Source organism: Cebus imitator, unplaced genomic scaffold (genome assembly GCF_001604975.1).
Source record: "Cebus imitator isolate Cc_AM_T3 unplaced genomic scaffold, Cebus_imitator-1.0 Scaffold33, whole genome shotgun sequence".
NCBI lineage: Eukaryota > Metazoa > Chordata > Mammalia > Primates > Cebidae > Cebus > Cebus imitator.
Genome location: NW_016107348.1, coordinates 6813118 through 6837859, shown reverse-complemented (window position 1 = coordinate 6837859; position 24742 = coordinate 6813118). Strand labels below are relative to the sequence as shown.

Sequence of the window (24742 nt, the reverse complement as noted above, 5' to 3'; positions counted from 1 at the left end):
AAAAAAAAAAATAAAATAAAATATAAGTAAATAAACTACTACAAATATTTCTTAAGAATTTATTTTGTATCTAGGCATGGACCAAAAATTATGAAAATATAGCACAATGAAGCATAATCTCTGCTATTAAGTCTAATTGGAGAGAGATATATATAAACAAGTAACTTAAGGATATATGATATTCATAATTATTAAAAAATTACAGATAGCATCAAAGACTGATATTCTCTCATTGTACCTAAGATGAAAGTATTTCAGGAACATCCCAAATAAGATTTGTCTACCATATGGGCCTGACCCTAGATAGATATATCTTTCTAATAAAAAATTGTTCAAAGTAAAATATGCAGTTCATGTCCATTTATTTTAAAAATTTACACATTTTTCTCTAGGCCTTTTATTTCTACTGGGGCTATTAGAGATAAAATTATGTTACCTTTGATGAGAATAAGTGATTTCTTAAATATGTATAGTAAGTTCTATAAAATATATTTTAATTTTTAACTTTTATATGGGTATAGCAGGCTATACTCATTTAGACTATAGCCCATTTAGGCTAATAAAAACTTTCAGAGTGACTTCCTTTTTCTTAAGAGTCAGCATCTTATTCTGTCACCCATGCCGCAGTAGTGGTACTATTGTAGTTCACTATAACCTCGAAATCCTGGGCTCAAGTGATCCTCCTACATCAGTCTCCTGAGTAGCTACAACTACTAATGTGCACCACCATGCCCAGATAATTTTAATTTTTTTTTATACAGGTGCTGTCTTGCTGTGTTGCCCAGGCTGATCTTGAACCCCTGAGGAGGAGGCTTCAAGCAATCCTCCTGCCTTGGCCTCCAAAAGTGCTGGGATTACAGAGTGAACCACCACACCTGGCTTAGTAATTCTCCTAATGTTTTTCTTCCATGAATAGCAGTATTTTCTGCAAACGTATTAAGTTTCATTACAATTTTCTCTGGTTTTCCTTCCCTAGACCACCTATAATTCTTCCAGATTTGACTTGTCGCCTCAGATAAGCCTCATTATTAACTGACAATCTCGCTTCCTGTTCCACTGAGAAAATTAAAGCCCCATACCTGCAGTTCTCCCCTCCTCCCACCTTGGATACGAATGCGACCTTCTTTTCTATTTCCCCATCTCTGCAGAAAATGGGCAGCCCTTCTGGACAAGGCTAATTCATTCAACTGCGTCCTGGGTTTCATTCCTCCCCCATCCAGCATAACTTGTCCTATAAACTGCTCTTCCTCTCTCCTATGTCTTCAATCTCTTTCTTTCAGTAATACATATACAGAAATCTGTAAAGACCAGTTCATGCTTCTTTCTACTTCCTCTTCTTCCATTAAATCCCCAAAGAACCGTAACCTGCCTTGTACTTTGATCACTCTTTGAAGAACCATTGCTGAGATCTTTAATTACCTCTATGTACTGCCAAAGCCAATGGACACAACTTTGTACCTTTTGTGGCCTTTATTAATCACCCCCACTCTTTTCCTTGGCTTTCAGTACACTGGTGTCTCCTACTTTTAATCCTATTTCTGAGTCTTCTCGCTCAGTCTCATTCATCTTCTTTTTTCATATGTTCACCTTTTAACTGTTACTATTACCTAAAGCTTTATTTTCACTTAACTGAGACTTTCATACTCTGCTTTCTAGTCAACCTTCTACAAACTTATGACTTCAGCAAGAGAGTATACCATGATGATTACATCGAAGACTGCTTTTTCTAAGTAAATATGGACCACCACATCAAAGCCTTTTTTGACGAAATACAGGCCAATATTTTAAAATGATTTCTACAGTGTCCTCTTGGAAAATATAGGTAATTCAAACTCAAAATGTCTAAATCTGAAGTCATCTTTTTTTTCATTTTTCATCATGAGTGAACTTACCCTTTCCTAGGACTGACATCACTTGGTCAACCTGGGATCAACCTAGACTTCTCCATCAATATTCACTCAGCTTTTACCTTTACTCCTAATGGTCTGGAGTGAAATGGATACATGAGAGATCAGACTATGGAGGCAAAGTCAGAGCATGAAAGGGCTTGTGAGCTAAGTTGTGTGGTTTAACTAGACTCCTGAAATCAATGGGGAACCATCAAAGATTGTAATCAAGATGTATTTCAGGGATGCCACGCTACTACCAGTTTTCAGAACAGCGGCCCTTCTTTTCCTGTAATAGCTTTGTACCTGCCATTACCTGTGATTGGAATCACTTTCTTCTCCTGCCTCACCCAGTATATACTGATCCTTTAAAACTGAGCTCATCTTTTCTAAGAGGCTTCCATGGGCTGTTCCTTAACCTTTAGTCTGGGTTATTTGCTTCTCATCTCTGTTTCTACACATCCTTGTAATATACAATTAGTATCCATTCTATAATCTTTGACTAACCTGTCTTCTCAGATAGTGTGTGAGCTCCTTGAGGGTGAATACTATTTTCAGTAGCAATCAGAGCACCTTGCGTTATAGTCTGCATACAATAAATAGCAAAATGGAAGTACAGGAGGGTTAAGTGATATGCATGATGATTTAGCATGTTAGTAACTCTCAGAACCCAGCCTCTCCACGTTTGGTGTTTGTGTGGTTTGGTGGTGGTGGTTTATGTCTTAGGTGTTAGGGGACATAATCTCCTTTTGTAATTTACTAGAAACAAAGTGTAGGTTATGATAAGACGATGAGGAAGAACAAAGAAAAAAAAAAGGAATAGCTAATCACTAGAATAAACACAATCAAAACATTCAGAGTCAAAGCTTTCAGTGGTCTCTAAAAGGCTACTAAGGATCCTGGCCTTAGACACTCTATGACAGCAGGTATCATGTGAGCATGGCAAACTTTAGATAGCCAGTAACTGGTTCTTCATGGATCCCAGTCTCAGACGCCTGGTATCTTTGGGGTCACTTGTGAGGTCCAAGCTTAGACCAGGAAAATTCAGTAAAAGAAGCGTGCGGCAGTTATTTTGAGACTTTGATGGTTTCTTCTCTCTTAAGAAAGAGCTGAATATTTAAAATCAGACTTTAATCCATGGACTTCAGGAAATATAAACTTGGGCAAATTTACAGAGTGTCACAAATCTGAATACCTTTCTCTGACTTATAACCAACTTTTAACTACCCTTGCAAAGGCAAATAATAAAGCAAATAATAAAGCTAATTTTAAAACCCCGTACACACTGCTGTGATGTTGAATAATTAGTAACCTGATGTTATTCGGTTTTGGGTACCTAGCAAAGGCCCTAGAGCTGATTATTATTATTTTTTTAATATCAAAAAGGAATTTGTGGAGCTTATCAAAAGATTTACCTGTAACCGTTCTCCATTTTTCAGCCAAGTAATTACAGGTGGGGGCACTGCATCTGATTTGCATTCCAGTGTCACTTGGCTGTTCCGTAACACAGTGATATCCTGGGGCTCATCAGTTCCAGCAATATTAGGAGGTACTGGGTATGAGAACAAATACAACAAAAGCTTTCAAAAAAATGAGACGTAGCATGATCTGTATGATCATAGGTATCAAAAAATGTTGGTTCTGTTACATGAAATAATAACAGGTATAAACTGAAAACATTGAAAACGTTACTCATTTATAGCCTAGATAATTACAAACAGTGGGAAGATTTTTTTTTTTACCTTATTTAGCACTTTCATATTCATTAAGTAATGAAATCCTTCCAACAACTACACGAATGATAGAAGTAATATAATTGCATTATTTTCACCACTTGACAGCAAAGAAATGGAGGCACAAAGAAGGGACCCCTTGTCCAGGTTATACACTTGGTAATAATTTTCTCTGAACATAAGATTTAAAAATTACTACATCAGGGAGTGCCCACAATAATATACAGAATTCATTTTTCATGTGACGTTTTACAGAATTTACATGTCAATTAATGGCAGGTTTAATTTGTTTGCGGAGATGAAGCTGGCACTTAAATCCCAGACAGTTTGCACTCCTTAGTCATGTAGGCTATGAGAATGAACCAAAGATCTTCCGATAGTTTTCAAAAATTCCTACCCATGAAGAATAATTCCTATTTCAATGTTAAAACCGTATTGGACAGAGTCTAACTCGCCCAACTCTTCTAAGAAGTAATTTGACAGTAAGTTTCAAAATCCTTAGAAGTGTGTGTGTGTGTGTGTGTGTGTGTGTGTGTGTAACCAAGCAAGTGCATTTACAGAAATTTCTCAAAGGGAATGGGTTAACATATGAATGCAAAGTTATCTATAGCAGTGTTGTTTATATTGGTAAAAATACAGAAATAACCTAAACATCCAAAAATATGGAGTAAAACGGGATACAATAGAATCACTAAACATGATGTTATAAAAATATATTTTTTGACATGAAAGTGTTCACCAAACCATTGAGATAAAAGCAGGTTAAATTCTATAGGCACACTATATAAACATACATTTTGTATAAACATATTTTTGTGACAAAACATCTATGTGCAAAAAAGTCTGTGTGTGATAAAATTCTGGATTTTTAAATTTTCTTCCTCATATTCTATTATTTTAAACCAATGAATACAAGTTATTAATGCAGAAACTAATCAAGTAACAAAAAATCCATGAACTGCCCCCCAACAGAACTTGATTAGTCAGATATAAGAATCAGATTTGCAAAATATATATTCCCCAATTTATAAACATCTTGTGATGTGCTGTGGTGTTGTTGCAGGTTCTTCTAATTAGGTGCATGTATGATAGAAAGTGAGATGTTTTGCCACATTTACCATGTACTCTCACTAGATATTCCTTATCATCATCTCCGGCAGGACTGGATGCCAGACATGTATATCTTCCTGTATCCTCCACCTACAAAACCCAAATAAGTAAATTACACAATGTTAACATGTTAGTTTTGGTTATTAAATATCCACTAGAATGCATGTAAATATCCCCACACCAAAAGCAAGATAATTAAAGCAAACTGTTTAACACTATGATTAGCACTCTGATAGAAAGCATTGCTTGGTATCTACATTATATGCAAACATATGTTTTCACAAGAGTTTGGCATTTGATATAGGAATGTTTGTACATTAAGTATATTTAATGATATCTGGCACCATACGGGATAGACTATATCCTCAATGTTCATTGAAAAACAAATATTCATGGGTTTAAATTGCAGACTGAGAAGTTACAATGAAGTCTTCCTCAAGAAAATTAAATGTTTATTAAATAAGTAAACAGATAAATATCTGGTTATTAAAATCAAACACATTAATACCTCATCTTGACTCTACCTTTGATATACATGGTGAAATGAGAGTTATACAATGTGTTAGAAATAGGGTCATTACTGATAGCAGAATCTATTATTATCTAACTAAAACCAAAATCATTTCTTTAAAAATTCCCAAGCATGGCTTCCATGGAAAGTTAGTGTTCATTCATGTTTGACATTGTGTAGACAAAACCTATAATCATGTACTTGTAGAGGAAACTCTGGAAAACAGATGATCTTACTACTGGGAAAAATGCATTTTGGAAAAGTAGAAAAATCCTGTTCTCATTTATTTTACTACTTGAACATTCCCAGAATATTGGTATTTTAAAAATTCTTACATTCAAACTGACTTTAGAGGTTTTGGAAACACTTTTTGGTAGGCTGCAAAAACTCCTTTAAAAATCATTGAGACTAGAATGTTTGGAAAAATACTTAAATATGATTTTAGAAGAAAAACTCTTACATAGTTGTTTAATTAAGAATTTTAAAATAATGTGCCATTTACTAAGAATAATTTCTGAATTTCTCCTATCTTTTAAACCTCTAAAACTAACTCTTCTCTACCAACTCAGTTCATTCGCAATTGATATCACCGCCCCCACCACTTGTCTTGACTTAGCCAAACCTGAACCATCATTCGCATCCACTCTTACATGTTCTCTCTTCCACAAAATATTTCCTGACAACTTCTGCCCTTCTGGCTACCCACAGACATCACCTGTAGTTAGTTTCCAATGTCCTTTTTTACTAATAAAATGCTAGAAAAATTATAGTGAAGCATTTATCTTTAGAGGAAGATTTTGCAGAGCTGGACATGCATTATGGCTCACAAAGGAAAGGAGGGTACAGTATGTACAGTTTTCCAAATCTATTTAGTCATAGAGTGGGCCCCTCCCTTCTTGAGATAAATTACAGAACTAGTGTTTGATGAAAGATGTTTTAGGAAACTCTTGTCTATACCACACAATTTGCAATTTGCAAATCATCCACATCCATTACGTGCCAGGCATAAGTAGATGTTGCAGATAAATACACGAAAAAACAAAGTTGAGATAAATAAAATATAATGCAGTAAGTGATACTACAGAAGTATATACAAAATCCTATGAAAACATAGGAGCAGAGTAATCAAAATCAGTTTGGGGACTTCATCATATTTAATTTTCCACTTCCAGATTGTTTTTAATGGTTCTATTGTTGACTCATATCTAATTGTATCTCATGTATCAGTCATTTTTTCCCATAGACATCTAGAAAATTCTTGAAGGCTGCGAAATGTCATATATCTTAGGTCTTATGGATTCTCCACACTAGCTAGAACACATGGGAAATCGGGCCATCATTTAACACTCTATGAGACCGTCATCTTGTTTTCTTATAACCCAACCTTTTGTTCTTGCCTTTAAGACCTACAGTAATGGCCTTAACTTCCCTTTCAAGCTTTATTTGTCATTATTTATTTATATTCATGATTCTATTCTACATACTTTCCCGTCTCCATGCTGTTCCTAATGGCACAGAATTCTTTTGCCTACTTTTTGTTTGTTGAAATTATATCATTCAAGAGTTTTGATTCAGTACGTGGTTTTAGTTTAACCTGACTCGAGGTTACCGCAATGTTTGAAATGGAGAGAAAAGAGGAGAATGGAAAGTATGTGCTACAAGACACTAGTAATGCACTGTGCTGAGATGCACTAGCTAGGCTTCTGAATCAGACTAAGGTTTGAGGTGTAGGTCCATCACTGAGCACCAGTGAGTACTTGGCAGATAAGTACTTAATCTCTCTGCACCTGCTTCTGGATTTGTGGCATAGACAAACTGCCTCACAGAGTTGTCATGAGGGGAATGGGTGGGGTAGATAGCCCAGAGATGAACACAACAGGACATAGTAGATAGTCTATAATCCTTAGCTCTCTTCTTCCAGTTCCCTTTCTTCCATTCTCAATAAAAAAATGCAAACAGGCCGGGCGCGGTGGCTCAAGCCTGTAATCCCAGCACTTTGGGAGGCCGAGGCGGGTGGATCACGAGGTCAAGAGATCGAGACCATCCTGGTCAACATGGTGAAACCCCGTCTCTACTAAAAATACAAAAAATTAGCTGGGCATGGTGGCGCGTGCCTGTAATCCCAGCTACTCAGGAGGCTGAGGCAGGAGAATTGCCTGAACCCAGGAGGCGGAGGTTGCGGTGAGCCGAGATCGCGCCATTGCACTCCAGCCTGGGTAACATGAGTGAAACCCCATCTCAAAAAAAAAAAATGCAAACAAAATATGATCAAATAATTGGTTATTCTACATTCAGAGAAATGATTATGGTAATAACAACAGCAACAGCAGGAAAAATCCTAAGTCTTTTTTTTTTTTTTAAAGCATTTACTATATGCCTGTGGCACCAGTCTAAGCACATCATGTTGGATTATTTCTTTAAATCCCTCAGTGTATCAATGAGGTATGATGATTATTTTTGTCCCCAGGTTACAAATGATGGCATTAGGGCTCAGATGGAAAATAACTGTAACATCAGGTTTGCCTTTACTAGTAGAATAGAAGATTGTTACAATAAGACATCCCAGACATATTTCTCTTTTAATATATTCACATTTCAGATCAATTTCCTTAAACCTAAACTAAAAGAACCAATTTTATTGAACTGATCGTTATTTGAAAAACTGTGTCTCTTCAGACCTCCATGTCTGCTAGTTCATTTTGGAGAGCAAAAGTGCTCCTTGAAGCCTTATACATATGCATGTCAGATTGCTTTTTGCCAGTTCCACAAAGGGCTAAAAAGTACAAATTAAGAACTTCAGGAAATATACTAGCAGTTATAGCACTGTGAAAACTTGCAAAAGTTAATGGAAAGAAAGGTATCTTGCATTCTTCAGGGTTTAATATGATACTGCTTTGTCTTCCTTTTAGTCAAGTTGCCCAATCACGCATATAGGACTAATCTATCCTTGCTCAAGTTACAGAGATCTGTGATATATAAGGGTTCAAAGACACAATTTCTGCCACAATTTTCATATATTAGCAAGTGAGATGTTTGACCTAACCTAAGATAATTGTATGAGCTCTGACACTTACCTGAGCAGTAGAAATTCGAAGAACCTCTCCTCCTCCTAGAGTTTGCACTTGATCCGTCTGTGGAAGGGGCCGGCCATCTTTCATCCAGGTCATTTTAGGGGCTGGGATTCCAGAAGCAATGCAGGCAAGTTCAAGAGGGTTATTAACAATTACTGATATCTCTTCATGTTCTTCAGATCCATTAATGTGAGGTGGTTCTATTTAAAGGGAATAAAAAACAATAATAAACCCACTGTATCATAAAATACTGCGTTAGAAAAACTTGAAAAGAAAATCCAACACAAATTCACATTCACATGATAGAAATGGATTAGAACAAGGAAAGTGAAGTAGTTCCCAGATGTCATTACCATTTCTCATTGACACTTTCAAAAGGGATGGATCATGCCTATAAGAGATTATGAAGTAAATGGCAATTCATTACCATGTAATTATAAAACAACAGTTCAAACTCAGTTAATTACAACAGTCTTACTTGACTGAAAGATTTGAAAACAATAAAACCCAAACTGCAAACCCATCTTGTACCACTTTTTTTTTTTTTTTTCTGGGGAGGAACTTAGCATTTTACTATGTTTTGTATCTTTAAATACCAATAGTTTTCTATAAAAACAATGCGTGAATACTGTGGAATTTTGCTATCATCTTTCCCATGCAGAACGTTGAGGGGAAACAATGACTAAGCAGATGAAAAATAGTTACATTTGGAGATAATTTCTGTATAAAACACATTTGTTATGTCTGGATGGGAGTAACTTCCTCTTTGGTTACTTATGGTTCTAAAATTACCTTTCTCAAGAGAAGGTCAAAGAATACAAACACTGGGAAGAGACATTAAGGTTCTTTAGTATAACGACTCCCAAGTTTGGTAATTTCTTTAAAACACATTCCCCTTACAATGACCATTCAAGTTTTCTATGACACTTTCATAGTTTAAGTTTCCAGCTTTATTGGATAAGGCAGCCAAAATAGCTGTTGGACAGCTCCAAGAGTTAGCAGGTTTGTTTTTCTTTTCTTTTTTCTTTAATAAGGCACATAGTTTAGAACAGTGACTCATAGCAGAGGATCTGGAGTCTGAGTTTGAATGCTGGCGTCAACAATGATTAGTTTCACGGATTTGAGCGAATCTCTAAAATGGAGATACCAACATTATTTACCTAATAGGATGGTGTGAGGCATCAGTGAGATACATTATATATTTGTGTGTGTGTGTGTGTGTGTTTCTGTATCTGTTTTATTTTACAATTAAAGGTTCTTAAAAAGTTACTACTACTACAGTCTTTACTGCAGCTGTTGGTATTATTAAAATCTGCTTCCTAAAATTTCTACCACCTCTTAGACTCTGTTTTCCTTCTGGAGAAAGAGAATATATTAGGTTGGTCCTCCTTTTCAGATTGTAATGAAGTCAGCATTTCTACATCACTGTCCCCCGTGACCTCTTTTTACTTCTATCTATCTTACGTATTGCTGTCAAAATACATTTTCTTAAATGCAGTTTAATATTGATCTAAGATTTTCTGCCTAAAAGATTTTAATGGCTCCATGTTGCTTACTGGATTAAATAAAAACTCCTCATCATGATTTCCAAGGCTTCCACAACATGGTCTAGATCTATTTTTGTAATTATATGCTTTTTACATACTTATATGTAACCTAGACTTCAAATCCCTCAACAAGCTCAGTCCTTTCTTGCTCCTCATAGTCCCCTAACTGAGCATGTTCAAGTGCCATCAAGGTTATGTTGTCACCAAGTTCATTTGTGAAAGCAATAAATCATTTCTTGATTCTCTCAACTAATTATGAAATATCTATGTCTTTTGATTTTCATAACATGTTATTTATACTACTCAAAACACTCATCTAATTCCCGGTTTGCCATAGTCAATTATTTACCCCTCTTACTGGTTATTTAATATGTGTCAATCACCAGAATACAAAGATTAATTAGGGATGCTCCCCGTCCCTCCCAAAGTTTGTAATTACTAGATTTAAAATAGTAGCAGTAACCGTATTAACATGTTCTTGAGTGGTTCAAACCCCAGACTGTCCAGGTCTTACCTGTGTTAAGTGATTGTGAACTATTTTACTCTATTTTTTGCGCATATCTCTTGTATTTTGGGCAGAGTAAGAGTTGTCTATACTCCAATAACTCCAGAATTTACATTTCCAGCCTACACTCTCTTTTGAGCTCCAGATTCATAAATGCAGTTATCAAATAAACATCTCCATTTGGATATTTGAAAACCACTTAAAACTCCACATGTATGCAGATTGAACCTACTGTCGTATTTCTCAAAATCTAGTTCTTTGCCAGTATCTCTGCATCTTTGTGATGGATTTACCAATCGGTCACATACGCCAGAAACTAGGAGTTATCTTTGATACCGTCTTCTTAATTACTCCCTTGTGTCCCAGGCTACAAGTCCTGATACTTACGTTATACTTATTTCCAGAATACACCTTTTTTTTTCTCATCTCCCTCACTCTAATTTGAGCTGCAATACCATTTACTTAATGTTTTTTCCCCTTCCTGTTTGTAGGTACCTACCCAATATTACTGATTGCTTTCTGATTAACAGACTTAAATTTTGTTGGGGCTGTCAATGTGCTAAACAAATGACATTTCCTAGCTTCTTTAGCAGATAGTAGATGGAGTGGATGGAGTGGTATATGACAATTCTGACCAATGAGATGTAGGTGGATGTGGTTCTGTGGGGCTTGTAAGAAAGTCTTAATTATTTTCTAAAGGGGCAATTCTTCACCCTTCCTAGTTACCTGCTCTACTGTGGCATCTAGAACAGCATCTAGTTCTGCTAGGGGTGAGCAAATACTGCATGATCACCAACCAACCACGTTGTAAAGGTTCAAGAGAATTGCAAATATTTGAACTGTTGAACCAATGCAACGACTGCCTCCCTCCAGCCATCTCAGTGAGAAAAACAGAAGCACTTTGTTGGACCCACCATACCTTGGCTCTGTTGTTCACAGCCAAACACAATTCCTTATATTGGTCTCTCAGAATCTGTCTTGCCCTGTTCAAATAGCCTTGCATTTTGTAGCCAGAGAGCTCTTCTCAAACTGTAGTTCTATTTGTTATTCCATTTTTAGAACTTTCAATGATTTCTCATTGTTACGGGATAAAAAGCAAACTTCTTACTGTGGTCAACAAAGCCCTTTATGACCTGCCCCTATCAAAACCCCCTATTCTGTATGATGCTCTCCTTTGTTGTCAGTGGTCTAGCCACATTGGACTTTTCAGAACCACTAATATGCCATCATACCTCCCACCACATGGATAGAATTAAATTGAGCATTTTTCCCCAAGTTAAGATGTTTGTATTCTGAGTGGTAGCACTGCTTCAAGTGAAGAACTTTTCAGAATTTAATGGAATTAATTTTCAACAGATGCTGAAATGCTAAAACTTCTCATCCTTCTTCTAAGGCAGTTTTCAAATCTGTTTTGAGAAAATATTATTCTTATAAACTCTTCCACTTTATAAAAGGCAGGCCGTTCTTTAAGAATTCCACTAAGAATGTCATTGTTCTTTTTCTCCTTCATTTTCTTCATCCAGAAATGCACTCGTCTGTGATTCTGCTCCTCGGCTCTTTCTCTCCCAGCTACTCCCACCCCTGCCACATACTAAACCAGGCCCTTGCATTTACAGGCCTGTATGAAAACAGCAGCCTCTTCAATTCATTTTTCACTGTCACCAGAGGGATGTTTTGGAAATGAAATCTGGCTGTAACATATTTCTCCTTAAGATTCTTCCATTGCCTTGATGATGCGGTCCAAACTCCCTAAAAAGTTGTCAAAACGTTTCATATTTTGGCCTCTGTGCATATATACTTCCAGTCTTGTCTCCTGCTACTCTTCCTTTTACACTCAGTTTCAGGGAGTGCAAACTGACAATTCAAATTGTATTATCTCTAGGCAAGAAATGCGTACAAAAGATCTCTAATTCCCCACTCATCTCTACAGTCCTACTCTTCAGGGCTCAGATTTATGCTTGAGGAGATCAAATCTGAAATTTACCATTCCACAGAATGTTATTTTATCCATATAATCTTCATCACACAGAAAAGTAATTACTTCTTTAGTATCTGTGCCCTCCACAGATGAAGGGAGTTGAGGGCTGTGATCCCATCTTTCTTAGTTATGCACTTATGTGTCTGCCACACCACACACGTTCATAATCATAGTTAAATGATGGCTAGAAACATGCCTGTCACATAATTTATATTCAATAATACTTAATATGTAAATGATGAATGTGCAGGATCACATTATGTCATCTCTTCTTATTCCTCACATTCTGTAAATTGATGTACAGGAATTTTCTATCCAACCCCAACCTGTACCTCCCAAACACACAGTTTTTTCTTTTTTTTCTTTTTTTCCTTATTGACACATAATTATTGTGCAATGTGATGTTTCCATACATGTATACATTGTGTAATTATCAAATCAGGGTAATTAGCATTTCCATCACCTCAAACATTTATCAGTTCTTTGTGGTGAAAGCACTGAAATTCCTCTCTACTAGCTATTCTGAGATATACAATCCTATATTGTTAACTATAGTCACCCTGCTGTGCAACAGAACATCAGAACTCATTCTTCCTAATTGTAACTTTGTACCTATTGACCAACTCCCGCCTCTCCCTTGAATTTGGTAATCGCTGTTCTATTCCTTAGTTATATGAGATCGACTTTCTAAAATTTCATGAGTGAAATCATGTGGTATTTTCTTTCTGTGCCTGGCTTATTTCACATAGTTTAATGTTCTCCAGGTTCATCCATGTTACCATGTGACAGGATTTCATTCTTTTTTACAGCTGAATAGTATTCCATCATGTGTGTCTACTACATTGTCTTTATTTATTCATCCATTGTTGAACACTTAGGTTGGTTACACATCTTGTCTGTTGTGAATAGTGCTGGAATAAATGTAGATTTATTTGGCATACTGATTTCATTTCCTTTGGATATATATCCAGTAGTGGGATTGTTGAACCACATGGTAGTTCTATTATTATTTTTTTGAGGAACCTCTATACTGTTTGTCATAGTGGCTGTACTAAATTTACAATCCCACCAACTGTGTACAAGTGTTCTCTTTTCTCCACATCCTTGCCAACGCTTGTTATCATTTGTCTTTTTGGTAATACCCATCCTCACTAGAGTGAGGTGATATCTCATTGTGGTTTTGATTTGCTTTTCTCTGATGGTTAGTGATGTTGAGGCTTTTTAATATACCTGTTGGCCATTTGCATGTCTTCTTTTGAGAAATGTCTGTTAAGGTTTTTGTGCATTTTAAAATTGTACTCTTTGTATTTTTGCTATTAAGTTCCTTATAATGTATTGGGTATTAACCCCTTATCAGATGTACAGTTTGAAATATTTTCTCCCATACTGTAGATTGTCTCTTCACTTTGTTGAATGTTTCCTTAGTTGTGCAGAAGCTTTTTAGTTGATATAATCCCATTTGTCTATTTTTGCTGTTGTTGCCCAAGTTTTTGAAGTCTTATCCAGAAAAATTCTTGCCTAGTCCAATATCATGAAGTGTTTCCTTTGTGTTTTCTTCTAGTAGTTTCATAGTTTGTGATCTTACATTTAATCTTCAATCCATTTGGAGTTGATTTTTATGTACAGTGCAAGATAGAGGTCCAGTTTCATATTTCTGCATGTGGACATTCCAATTTTCCCAGCATTATTTGTTGAAGAGACTGTCCTTTCCCCAGTATGTGTTCTTGGAACCTTTGTCAAAAATCAGGTGGCTGTAGATGTATGAATTTATTTCTAAGCTCCTTATTCTGTTCAATTGGTCTATGTGTCTGTTTTTATGCCAACAGCATGCTGCTTTGATTAATACAGCTTTGTAGTATATTTTTAAGTCAGGTAGAGTGATGCCTTCAGCTTTGTTCTCTTTATTCAAGATTGCTTTGGTTATTTGGTGTCTTTTGTGGTTCCATACAAATTTTGGAATTTTTTTTTCTATTTTGGTGAAGAATGCCAATGGTATTTTGATAGAAATTGCATTGAATCTGTAGATTGTTTGGGAAGTATAGCCATTTTAATAATTTTAATTCTTCTAATTCATGAACTTAAACTATCTTTCTGTTTGTTTCCTTTCCATTTCTTTCATTGAGGTTTAAATTTATTCTTATTTTCTTTTTTGTGGATAGATATGTACCTCAGTATCTGCAGAGGATTGGTTCCAGACCCTCTGTGAATACCACAATCTGCAGATTCTCAAGCCTGGCAGTAGGCCTTGAGAAACTCATGGATACAGAAGTTGGCCTTCAGTATCCATGGATTCCAAATCCAATGAATATTAGATTTTTGATATGCAGTTGTTTGAATCTACAGATGTGGAACCCATGGATATGAAGGGCTGACAGTAAATGGGATTATTTTCTTGATTTCTTTTTCAGATAATTTGTGGTTGGCAAATAGAAATGCCAATGATTTTTGTATGTTGATTTTGTATCCTGCAACTTTACTGAATTTATCATTTCTAAGAGTTTTTTGGTGGAGTCTTTAGAGGTTTTCTATATATAAGATTATGCAGTCTGCAAACAGAATATTTGACTTCCTCCTTTCGAATTTGGATGTCTTTTATTTATTTATTTTTTGCCTGGTTGCTCTAGCTAGGACTTGAATACTATGTCTAACAGAAATAGAGAAAGTGGGCATCCTTATCTTGTTCTAGACCTTATAGGAAAGGCTTCTGACTTTTTGTTTTTTAGTGTGATCTTAGCTGTGGATTTACTATAGTCTTTATTGTCTTGAGGTATGTATCTTCTATACATAATTTGTTGAGAGTTTTTCTCATGAAGGAATGTTGAATTTTGTCAAATGCTTTTTTTCACATCTATTGAAATAATCATATGATTTTTGTCCTATCTGTTAACATGACGTATCACATTTATTGATTGTGCATGTTAAAACAACATCCTTGCATCCCTGGAATGCAACCCATTTGATCAGAGTCAATGATCTTCTTAATATACTGTTGAATTTGGTTTGCTAGTATTTTGTTGAGGATTTTTGCAACTATGTTGATGAGGGATATTGGCTTGTTGTTTTCTTTTGCCTCTAAATATCCTGAAGAACTTCCTTTGGAAGTCTCATCTACTCCAGAGAATAATACTTCATTTATTTAGATATTGTTCTGTTCCCTCTATGGATGAAACTCCCTTTAATCCATCTGGAAAGTAACTAATTTGGCTCAATTCAGTCCAACAAATAATGCATTAATAGTCTCTAATGTATTAAATGTTGTGCTAAGCACTGGGAATTCAGCAATAAGTAAGAAGACATTTGCCCTCATAAAGCTTAACTAGGGATGAAGCAGAATTTTAGGGTTACATAAATAATTAAATTTTAATAGGTGCTCCAAGAAAGATTATAACATACTCTGAAACATGCTAACTTCCACCTAACCAAGGCTCTTGCCAAAATTATTTTGCTTTTCTCTATAGGGTGTATTTTCTGCTATGTAAGGAGCATGAGGTCTCACTTCACAGTGAAAAAAATAAACAAAATGCCAAAAGGTCTTATTGAAATACTTCATTTCATTATCTTCCTTTTCTTCCAAGTTTAACATTTTTTACTTCAAGCAAAAGAAGTGTTTTCTCTTTAAACTGTTACATTTAAAACATGTAAATACATATTTTAAGTATTTAAATGAACTCAAGAGTAAATAAAATGATTATTCCAGATATAATCTACAGATTGGATCATTTAAAGACTGGGATTATGTATAATAGTATACATACTATGCTTTTTAAAATCAAATTTCTATAATCGGATGTGCTTTCAGTTCTTGGCAAAAGTCAAAAACATACTTATCAATTGGGTATAAGATTTTATCAATGAATAATGCTTTACGAGCTGGAGTTTTCATCTTTTCAGACAGATAAAAAATACAATTTAAATTTAACATGCTTCAGATGAGAGTAAGCTAAGGTGAATTAAAAAATAAATAAAAATGCAATAAAAATTTTAAACATTTTGCCTCATAGCAACTGATTCTAAGAATTATACTTATTTACAAAATGTTCACCGTCATTTACTTTCCAATTATTCTACATGTACCAGAATGTTTACGTACCTAGGACCCTGAGGATAAAGTGCTTGCTGACTTCTCCAGCTTCATTTGAGGCAATGCAGGTGTACTTTCCCGAATCTTCTGTCTCTGCTTTGAGGAGATGCAGGACCATTCCATGGGTGCTGACTGTCAGATGGGCATCAAGCCCCAGGGGCTGGCCATCTCTAAGCCAGGCCATCCTGGGAGCTGGGGTTCCATTTGTAATGCATGTCATAGAGGTGGAACTGCCTTTGAGAACTGTAATTTCCTCTGTCCCCATTGCATTGTCCATATTTGGTGGTGCTACATAGAAAACAACATGTGAAAACTTTGGATGTCTATTGTAATTTGAGATAAATTTAAATTAATTCTATAATGTTTCTGTCATTGAAGAAAATATGCACTTTAAAGTTGTGTATAACTAAGGACTTCACAATGGAAATATCTATTTGGAATGCTAATTATTAATTTTTCAAATATTAGCAATGAAACCTAAAAATTGTTTTCTTAGAGAACATACAATGTGTTTTAAATTTTGGTGATTTTTCAACTTTTTAGGTCCATCTCTAATTTGTTGTAATGTGTATAATAGTTTTAGTAGTGTTCTTTTAACTAGTTTATAGAGTATAAATAAAATAATATCAAATTACAGAGTAAGTCATTTGTAAATTATAATAAAGAGTAACTTAATTGCTCTGAGGTGTTTTGGGGATTGGGAAATGTGGATCAGCAAACTTCAACATTTCAGAAATGGAAGGTATTGAGGTCTCTCCACACACACACACACACACACACACACACACACACACACACACACATATAAGCACATGCATCCTTCATAGTTTGAATACTCTAAATAAACTGCTAGAAAAGATTTGACTTTTTCTTTACATGAAAAGACTGGTCTTGTGTCTGGATTGAAATGCTATTTAAAAAATAGATTTAATTTAGTACAAATTTCTAGATCAGAAGAGTGTTTTAACAGACAGACAGTACGGTCCAATAATACGGACCTTTCAGAAGAAAATACATTCTTCTCTAGTCAGTAAGATCCTGTTTCACTAATCCTTTTTGATGGAGGAAAGTCAGATTTCTAAATCTCTGAGGAAGTCAATTTCTAAAGATAAGCCTGTTACTTAGTACTGAGATAGTAAGTAATGGGGTCATTTCTGTGACACATACCAAACACTTGAAGATTGTAATGCTTATTATCCACCCCAGCTCTGTTGGAGGCCACACAAGTATACACAGCGACATCAGACACCTGAGCTCTCACAATCCTGAGAAACAATTTGATCCAACATTTCATTACTTGATCCCATGCAACAAATACACATAAAATAATTATGACTTATAAATAGGTTATAGAAGGTGATTTATGTTGGAAAATTTTAATTATGAAGCTTATAGCCATCCATCACAAAATATAGGGGCTTCAAATGCAATTTATTCTACAAAGCTGATTAGGCAGCGACAATAAACCACTGAAAATACAGCATAATTTAAGAGGTGAATATTTTTTCAAATACATATTAATAGAGAATGCTGCTAACATGAAAATCACATTATCATGGTAGGCATCTTCCTACTACTATCTTGCCACATAAAGTTTTACCTAAAAGAGTAATTCCTGGAAATACATATATGGTAACAAACCTGTCTATAAAAGACCCATTTTACACATTTACTAGAACATGAGCATTTAAATAAGGATAAAAATCATTTTAATTGTATATTTGTTGTCTTCCTTCTACTAAAAATATACTTAAAGGGAAAAAACACAGTAAAAGCTTAGAAAAGAACATTTCTTAAACACTGTTTAGATGAAGGAGAAGTCTATCATCACAGTTACTTAGGAAATAATACACAATAAAAGCTGACCTGATAACTTGTCCTGCTGCCATTAACCGGATATGGGAGGAGAGAGGCAGAGGAAGTCCATTCTTCAGCCAGTTTATCTGTGGCGGAGGCGTCCCTGTGGCTCTGCATTCAATATTTATTGAAGTATCCACTAAGGTCATTAGTTTCTCTGCTTCTTCTTTATTACCTCTAATTGTAGGTGTAACTATGACGGCAGAAAGTGAGAGAGAAGGAAGAGGGATGTATTACTAGTTCAAATAATTTCAACTACAACTGCTCTCATTTCAACATTGTATCCCCAAAGGATATAATGGTGGCATCAAATTTCAGACTAAATGCTCCAGACGCCTATTGCTGGACCTTCACTTCTATTGGTAGCTTCTTGAGGCAGCATTGTTAAAAGAGGGTGATATTTCATATTTACCATAGACATTCAAGTTAAAAATTCGGTCTTCTTCTCCAGCAGGATTAGTAGCGACACACGTGTATTTCCCTGTGTCAGATGTAAGAGCTCCATAAATGTTTAATGTGCTGCCATTTGCACTCACTCTATGGAAAAGATCATAACAGAGGGGCAAAGATGATTAATGTGAAGTTAAGATCTAGAAAACTCACTCCAAATTATTGTTTTCTTTAAAAAACACCATAAAGTGATATCTTCATCTTATTTCATTAAGTACATGCAAGCCTTTTAAAATCAGAGTTACTGAAACTGATGGAAAATTCAAGCAACCAACTGAAATTCTACAGTAGTGAGTCTCATATCCACCATTTCCTTATGAGGAAAAAAAGGAAATGAACAAAATCAGGAATACTTCTCTATTCAAATCGTAGGAAAGACATGTTTTTCTCAAAGAATAATATATTCTTAGTTATCAATATAAAGCTTGAATTAAATGCATGTTATACAAAATTCTGGCATGCAAACTGAAGACTGTTACAGACAATGAGAAACTGAAAAAATTATACATAAAAACTAGTTATAAACAACTTAATACCTTAATAAAAAATAGAATAGGATCATTTATTTAAATTGTGACATCATGTGTATCATATGTCGCTATATTTTGCAAACATTTTTTCTACAAATTTTTGCTAAATAAAGCTTTTCTTTTCAATATAATAGTAAAATACAAATATACAATGAGATAATCAAAGATCTCTAAGCTAAGATCATTTCATTATTGGTTGTCTTCACATACCATTAATTACAAAGCAAAATTTCCTTTGTTTTATGTAGAGATTAAATTGCCATCTACAGTTACTTGTGCAATAGTGATTTCATTAGAATCACCCACTGTCAAAAGGAAAAGCTCCATTTCTACTACATCTTGTTATTAAATGTTTATTGAGAGCTATTTTATTATCTGGGATATAGCTGTATTTTTTCTTTTTCAAAATATAATTTTTTTAATTCTGTGAGTTTAATTAAATTAACAAGCAAAAAAGCAAGTTGCCATGATCAAACAAAAATAGTACCTTGACTTTGGAAAAACTATTGTACTTGATTGACAAACTGTTCTACCTACAAATCTATACATATTATGGAATTAATGAATAATAAATATATAATAAGTAAATTTAGAATGTTAATGTAGGAGAAGGAATGATAGACTCTAAATTCCTAGTTACAAATATTATCTTATATAAAAGATATCATATACAAAAGACCTTATCTTTATATCTTATATAAAATCTTTAGGTACCATTGAATATCTAGTACTTGGTCTGGAATATGGCAAATACTAGCTGATTTAACAAAAATAATTAAATACTTTTTATTTACTCAGAAATGTTCACATCAGAGAAATAAAACTTAAAATGCATCCTCTAAAAGACTAGAAATGTTAATACATAATGAATACAAAGAAAATTATATTTATCTGTCTTTAAATTATGTATATTCAATTTATTTACCAAAAAATATACTCCAAACCCTTAGGTTTACATATTGGCTCAAAATGTTAAAGTGTACAATACATTTAATTAATGCCTACTTATGCATATAATCTGGTATACGTATGTAATGGGATTTTGTGATGAAGTAATCTAGTACAATATCAAATTCTGGAATGTCTTTCCAAAGGAATTTGTTGTTGAAAGTAATAGGAGGCTCTCACCACATTATTATTCAATCTCTATGTGGTTTGTGGCATGGGTAACAAGCGCCAGCTAAAAATGGGATTTGGACAAACCATTATGAGAGTTATGACATTACTGTATTTTTTCTCAAAAGGAGCCAATCAGTATACCATGTACAGTTTGGTGGTTTCAGCATACAAAATCGTATCTAGAATTATTGATGAATCATTTGTGAGATAAAGTTGCAGGAAAGAACTTATTATTTTTATGTCATGGGCTTTTGTATAACCATTCTGAAATTAGAAGAATAAAATCAGCAATAGTTAACATTACAGTTAATGAGTTAAAGTTAACGAGTTAATTAACATTTCAGAGTTAATGGATAAGAAACATACACAATTCTGAGCAATTCTCCAAGGAGAATGTCTATGTACAGTTCTCCAAAAAATTTTCTTTTCCTTTGTGAATATGATGATAGCCAAGTTCCAATGAGATGGAATTTGGCATCATTATTTATGTGAAATTTGAAGCATAAAGCACTGTAGAAGACCTTACAATGTACAATGTAAAGATTCTTTTTAAACATACCGGATTCTTTCTGTTTCACCACTAGATACGGGCTTTCCATCTTTAAGCCATTGAATAAGTGGGGTCGGAATGCCATTTGCATTGCAGACCAGCTCAACGTTTTCTCCCAGAAGGACACTGACATCACTTGGAATTTCAGCACCAGCAACACTTGGAGGAACTTTGGAGAAATAATTAGGACTTTCATTAACAAGACACAGATATAAATTCTAATAAATATAACAGAGTCATAGAACAATATGCCATTTCAATTTCATATGCTTTGTAGATTATGGTTCAGGATCAAACTATTGTTATCTTCATGAATTACTTTTAAATGAGGAGGATAAAGAAACACCTCAATATTCCTGGTGTATTTGTAAGTTGATATAATTACTTAGTCATAGGGGCTAGTGATAGATCTACCTCATGATCACCCTTTATGGCCAAATTAAATCACTCTTAGGTTAAATCCTTAATGGATAGTACAGTTCAGAAGAATCTGTCTTATAAAATATTGGGATAAAGGTCTGAGGAAAGTATCTTAGTTGGTTATTTCTCCATTATTCAATCTAATTATTATTTATTCTGAACAATGGATTGGCTTATTGTAGTTTTGAAGAGCCAGTAGTTTCTATTCTCTTTTCCTAGCCATCTTTGGTTTTCACTTTTATTTCATTGAGAAATATTGTGTAATAAAAATACTGCCAATAATGTCAGATAGAAATATGTTTGAATTTCTATTCTATATGATCATAGTGATCAAAAAGCAGGTCACAGAAGCCAATTTTGTACGTTTTCCCCACACCATGTTCAGTAACATCTCATTGGTAGGCTGAAATCTTGTATATATTAGATCATGGTGGGAATATTTACACCATGGAGACTGGCAAACAATTGTCTACATATCATGATCTCTTTGATTAGAGAGATAATTCTTTTTTTTTTTTTCCTTTGGGATGGAGTTTCGCTCTTGTTACCCAGGCTGAAGTGCAATGGCGCGATCTCGGCTCACCGCAACCTCCGCCTCCTGGGTTCAGGCAATTCTCCTGCCTCAGCCTCCTGAGTAGCTGGGATTACAGGCACGCACCACCATGCCCAGCTAATTTTTTGTAGTTTTAGTAGAGACGGGGCTTCACCGTGTTGACCAGGATGGTCTCAATCTCTTGACCTCCTGATCCACTCGCCTCAGCCTCCCAAAGTGCTGGGATTACAGGCTTGAGCCACCGTGCCCGGCCAAGATAATTCTTAAACATTTACCAGCACATCATCGAATAATCCCTATAAATCTCATTTTAGTCATCCAGAAAATGATAATAATTATACCACAGTTGCAGAATTTAGAGTACTAAAGAAGTTGAGTCAATAAGAACATTAGTATCAAGAGACATCCTACAATGAGTATCTGATATATGACAAGGACGGGCCTAGGCTAGGCCTTATATGCATATATTATTTCTAGTTCCAAGACATTACGAAGTATATAAAAATCTGGTAAAATGTTTAGTACTATCACATATCTTATGGTTAGCGTTTATTATGATGAATGCATTAAACATAATTAAACATGCAACTTCTGACACTGAATCTCTGTTTTTCCTTCAGCTTCTGAAATCCCAAAGCATCATTAATTATCACAGAAAGACCAATTGATACTTCTGAACTTAATTCTTTTAATTTTATTATTTTGGAGTTAGCTTTATCAGAGCACATAACAGATACATAATATTCATAATAGAATTCATAATTTATGAGAAATTCTTATCCTAGTAACTATAATAAGATTGGAAGAAAAAGTATTTCAACTTAGTTTCAAGTTAGACTTTCATTTCAATTTCAATACTGAGTCAAATGTAATAATCAGAGTTTTACTGAAAATTGAAAAAAAACAAGTTGCCCCTAAAGTGCTTAATACTATGTTAGAACATAGTAGGCATTAAATAGTTGATGAATTGCTCCTTATGATCACCTTAAAGTAGGATAAGATTCTTCATTCATTAAAATTTACTTAATTTACCTGTGCTCAGATCATAGTACAACTTCTTTGTGAATTAAATCTTATCTATACAAATAAGAACAGATCTACAGGCTTAGCATCAAAATATACCAGTTTAAAATAAATAAGTGTGACCAAATAGAATATATACTATAGAAAATTAATAATGGAAGTGGAAATGGAAAATTGGAAAAAGTAGAGATTACCAAATTGCTACTATTCTTTTTTCCACACTTATGTCCATTTCCATGAAAACAGAATCACCTGGTAAATACAGGACAGAAAACTGATGATATTTTTTGATCATCTAAAGACATTTTGAATCAATTACTAGTGATATCTTTAAATGTAGATTTTGTACTATAAATGGAATAACCAAGAAATTGAAGATAGATCACAGTGGACAAGACATACCTTGAATTGAAAGAAAGTAATTTTTCTGGGCTTTTCCTTCCATATTTGAAGCAATGCATGTATAGTTTCCACTATCTGAACGCTGAGACCGGGCAATTTGGAGTTTGCTACCTCCAGACAAAATATGAACTTCTAGTGAGTCAGAATTTTCTAGAGGTAGAAACAAAGCACAATAAAACATTTTAAAAAAACCTTTAAACTTTAACATCTCTAAAGTTCATAAAATGCTTTGCTTTATGTGATAAATGTATTTCTTAAAAATTCTTCCTTTGTACTTTCAAGTGAGTCTTTTTTTAAAAAAAAGAGAAAAAATCTTATAAAATTACTATTTTTCGATGAGTCTATTTTATAAATTTATATTTCAGTGCATTAGGCTTCTTGAGCATGATACTTAAAATGTGCTAGTTTAAACACCCGTATGAGCATGACACTTAAAATCTGCTAGTTTAAAAGTCTGGCGAATTAAGAGCAAAAGAAAGAAACACAAAAATATGCATGGCTGCCTTACCTATGCGCTTGTGGTTCTTCAGCCACGCTATCGTGGGAGGTGGGATTCCAGTGGCATCACATGTTAAGGTCACAGGATTGCTGATCGTCTCCACAATCATTTCTCTTTCAGGTCCTTCAATACTGGGTGGCACTGTAAAAAAACAGAAGAAAATCATTTGTCCTCATTAAGCAAATTTGGAACACTTTTTTTCATTTGCACATCTGGGGGAAAAAGAGTTGTATTAGAGGCAAATGCTCACCATATACATTGAGGTGGAAATTTTTATCATCCCGTCCTGCTACATTTATAGCTCTACATACATACTGGCCTGTGTCAGACACCTAAAAGAAAAAGATACTATTGTATGTGCTCCATTAAGTTATAGATGACCAATCATACTGTTTGAGTGTGGATTAAATCATCAGTCATCTGTATGCTCAACGCCCCAGTTCTAAATGCCTTCAGCAATCTTGCTGTTTTTCATAAAAATAGTCAATGGCATTGGCTATGTATTTTTTTTAATGAAAATCATTTTTTCACTGTAGTGAAAGGGAATGTGTAACTTCCAAGTATCTTTTCCACCACCCCACCAAGGCATCATGACACTCAAACAAGAATAAAAGATGCACCTCAGCTTTCTTAATGTGTAGCATTTGTCCATCAGCTAAAATCGCCACATGAGTAGACTCGGTTATCATCCGCCCATTCTTATACCAAGTGGTGACGGGAGGTGGGACAGCATTCGACTCGCACTCCAAGGACACAGAAGTCCCCTCTCTTACATGAACTACAGAAAGAGATTCACTGTCGTGGTCTTTAATGCTTGGGGGCACTGAGGGAAGAAAATAGCAGAAGGATTTTTTTTTTCATTAAGGTGCTCAGACAGAAAATATTGAATAGCAGTTTAAAAATAAAAGAATTTTATG

The 24742-nt window shown here is 34.6% G+C and overlaps 1 protein-coding gene across 3 annotated transcripts in view; it reads right to left on the bottom strand.

Annotated features, from left to right (window-relative positions):
- The window catches only part of HMCN1 (hemicentin 1), a 455928-nt gene that overhangs the window by 79418 nt on the left and 351768 nt on the right, over positions 1 to 24742 (bottom strand). For all 3 annotated transcript variants that reach the window (XM_017524525.2, XM_017524527.2, XM_017524530.2), the window contains exons 60-71: positions 24446 to 24648; positions 24076 to 24157; positions 23835 to 23966; positions 23327 to 23476; positions 20938 to 21097; positions 18692 to 18816; positions 18289 to 18472; positions 17590 to 17687; positions 16432 to 16710; positions 8315 to 8511; positions 4738 to 4819; positions 3302 to 3438 (exon numbers count right to left, since the gene is read on the bottom strand). In XM_017524525.2, the coding sequence (XP_017380014.1) occupies positions 3302 to 3438; positions 4738 to 4819; positions 8315 to 8511; positions 16432 to 16710; positions 17590 to 17687; positions 18289 to 18472; positions 18692 to 18816; positions 20938 to 21097; positions 23327 to 23476; positions 23835 to 23966; positions 24076 to 24157; positions 24446 to 24648 (1829 nt within the window). The remainder of the gene's footprint in view (positions 1 to 3301; positions 3439 to 4737; positions 4820 to 8314; positions 8512 to 16431; positions 16711 to 17589; positions 17688 to 18288; positions 18473 to 18691; positions 18817 to 20937; positions 21098 to 23326; positions 23477 to 23834; positions 23967 to 24075; positions 24158 to 24445; positions 24649 to 24742) is intronic.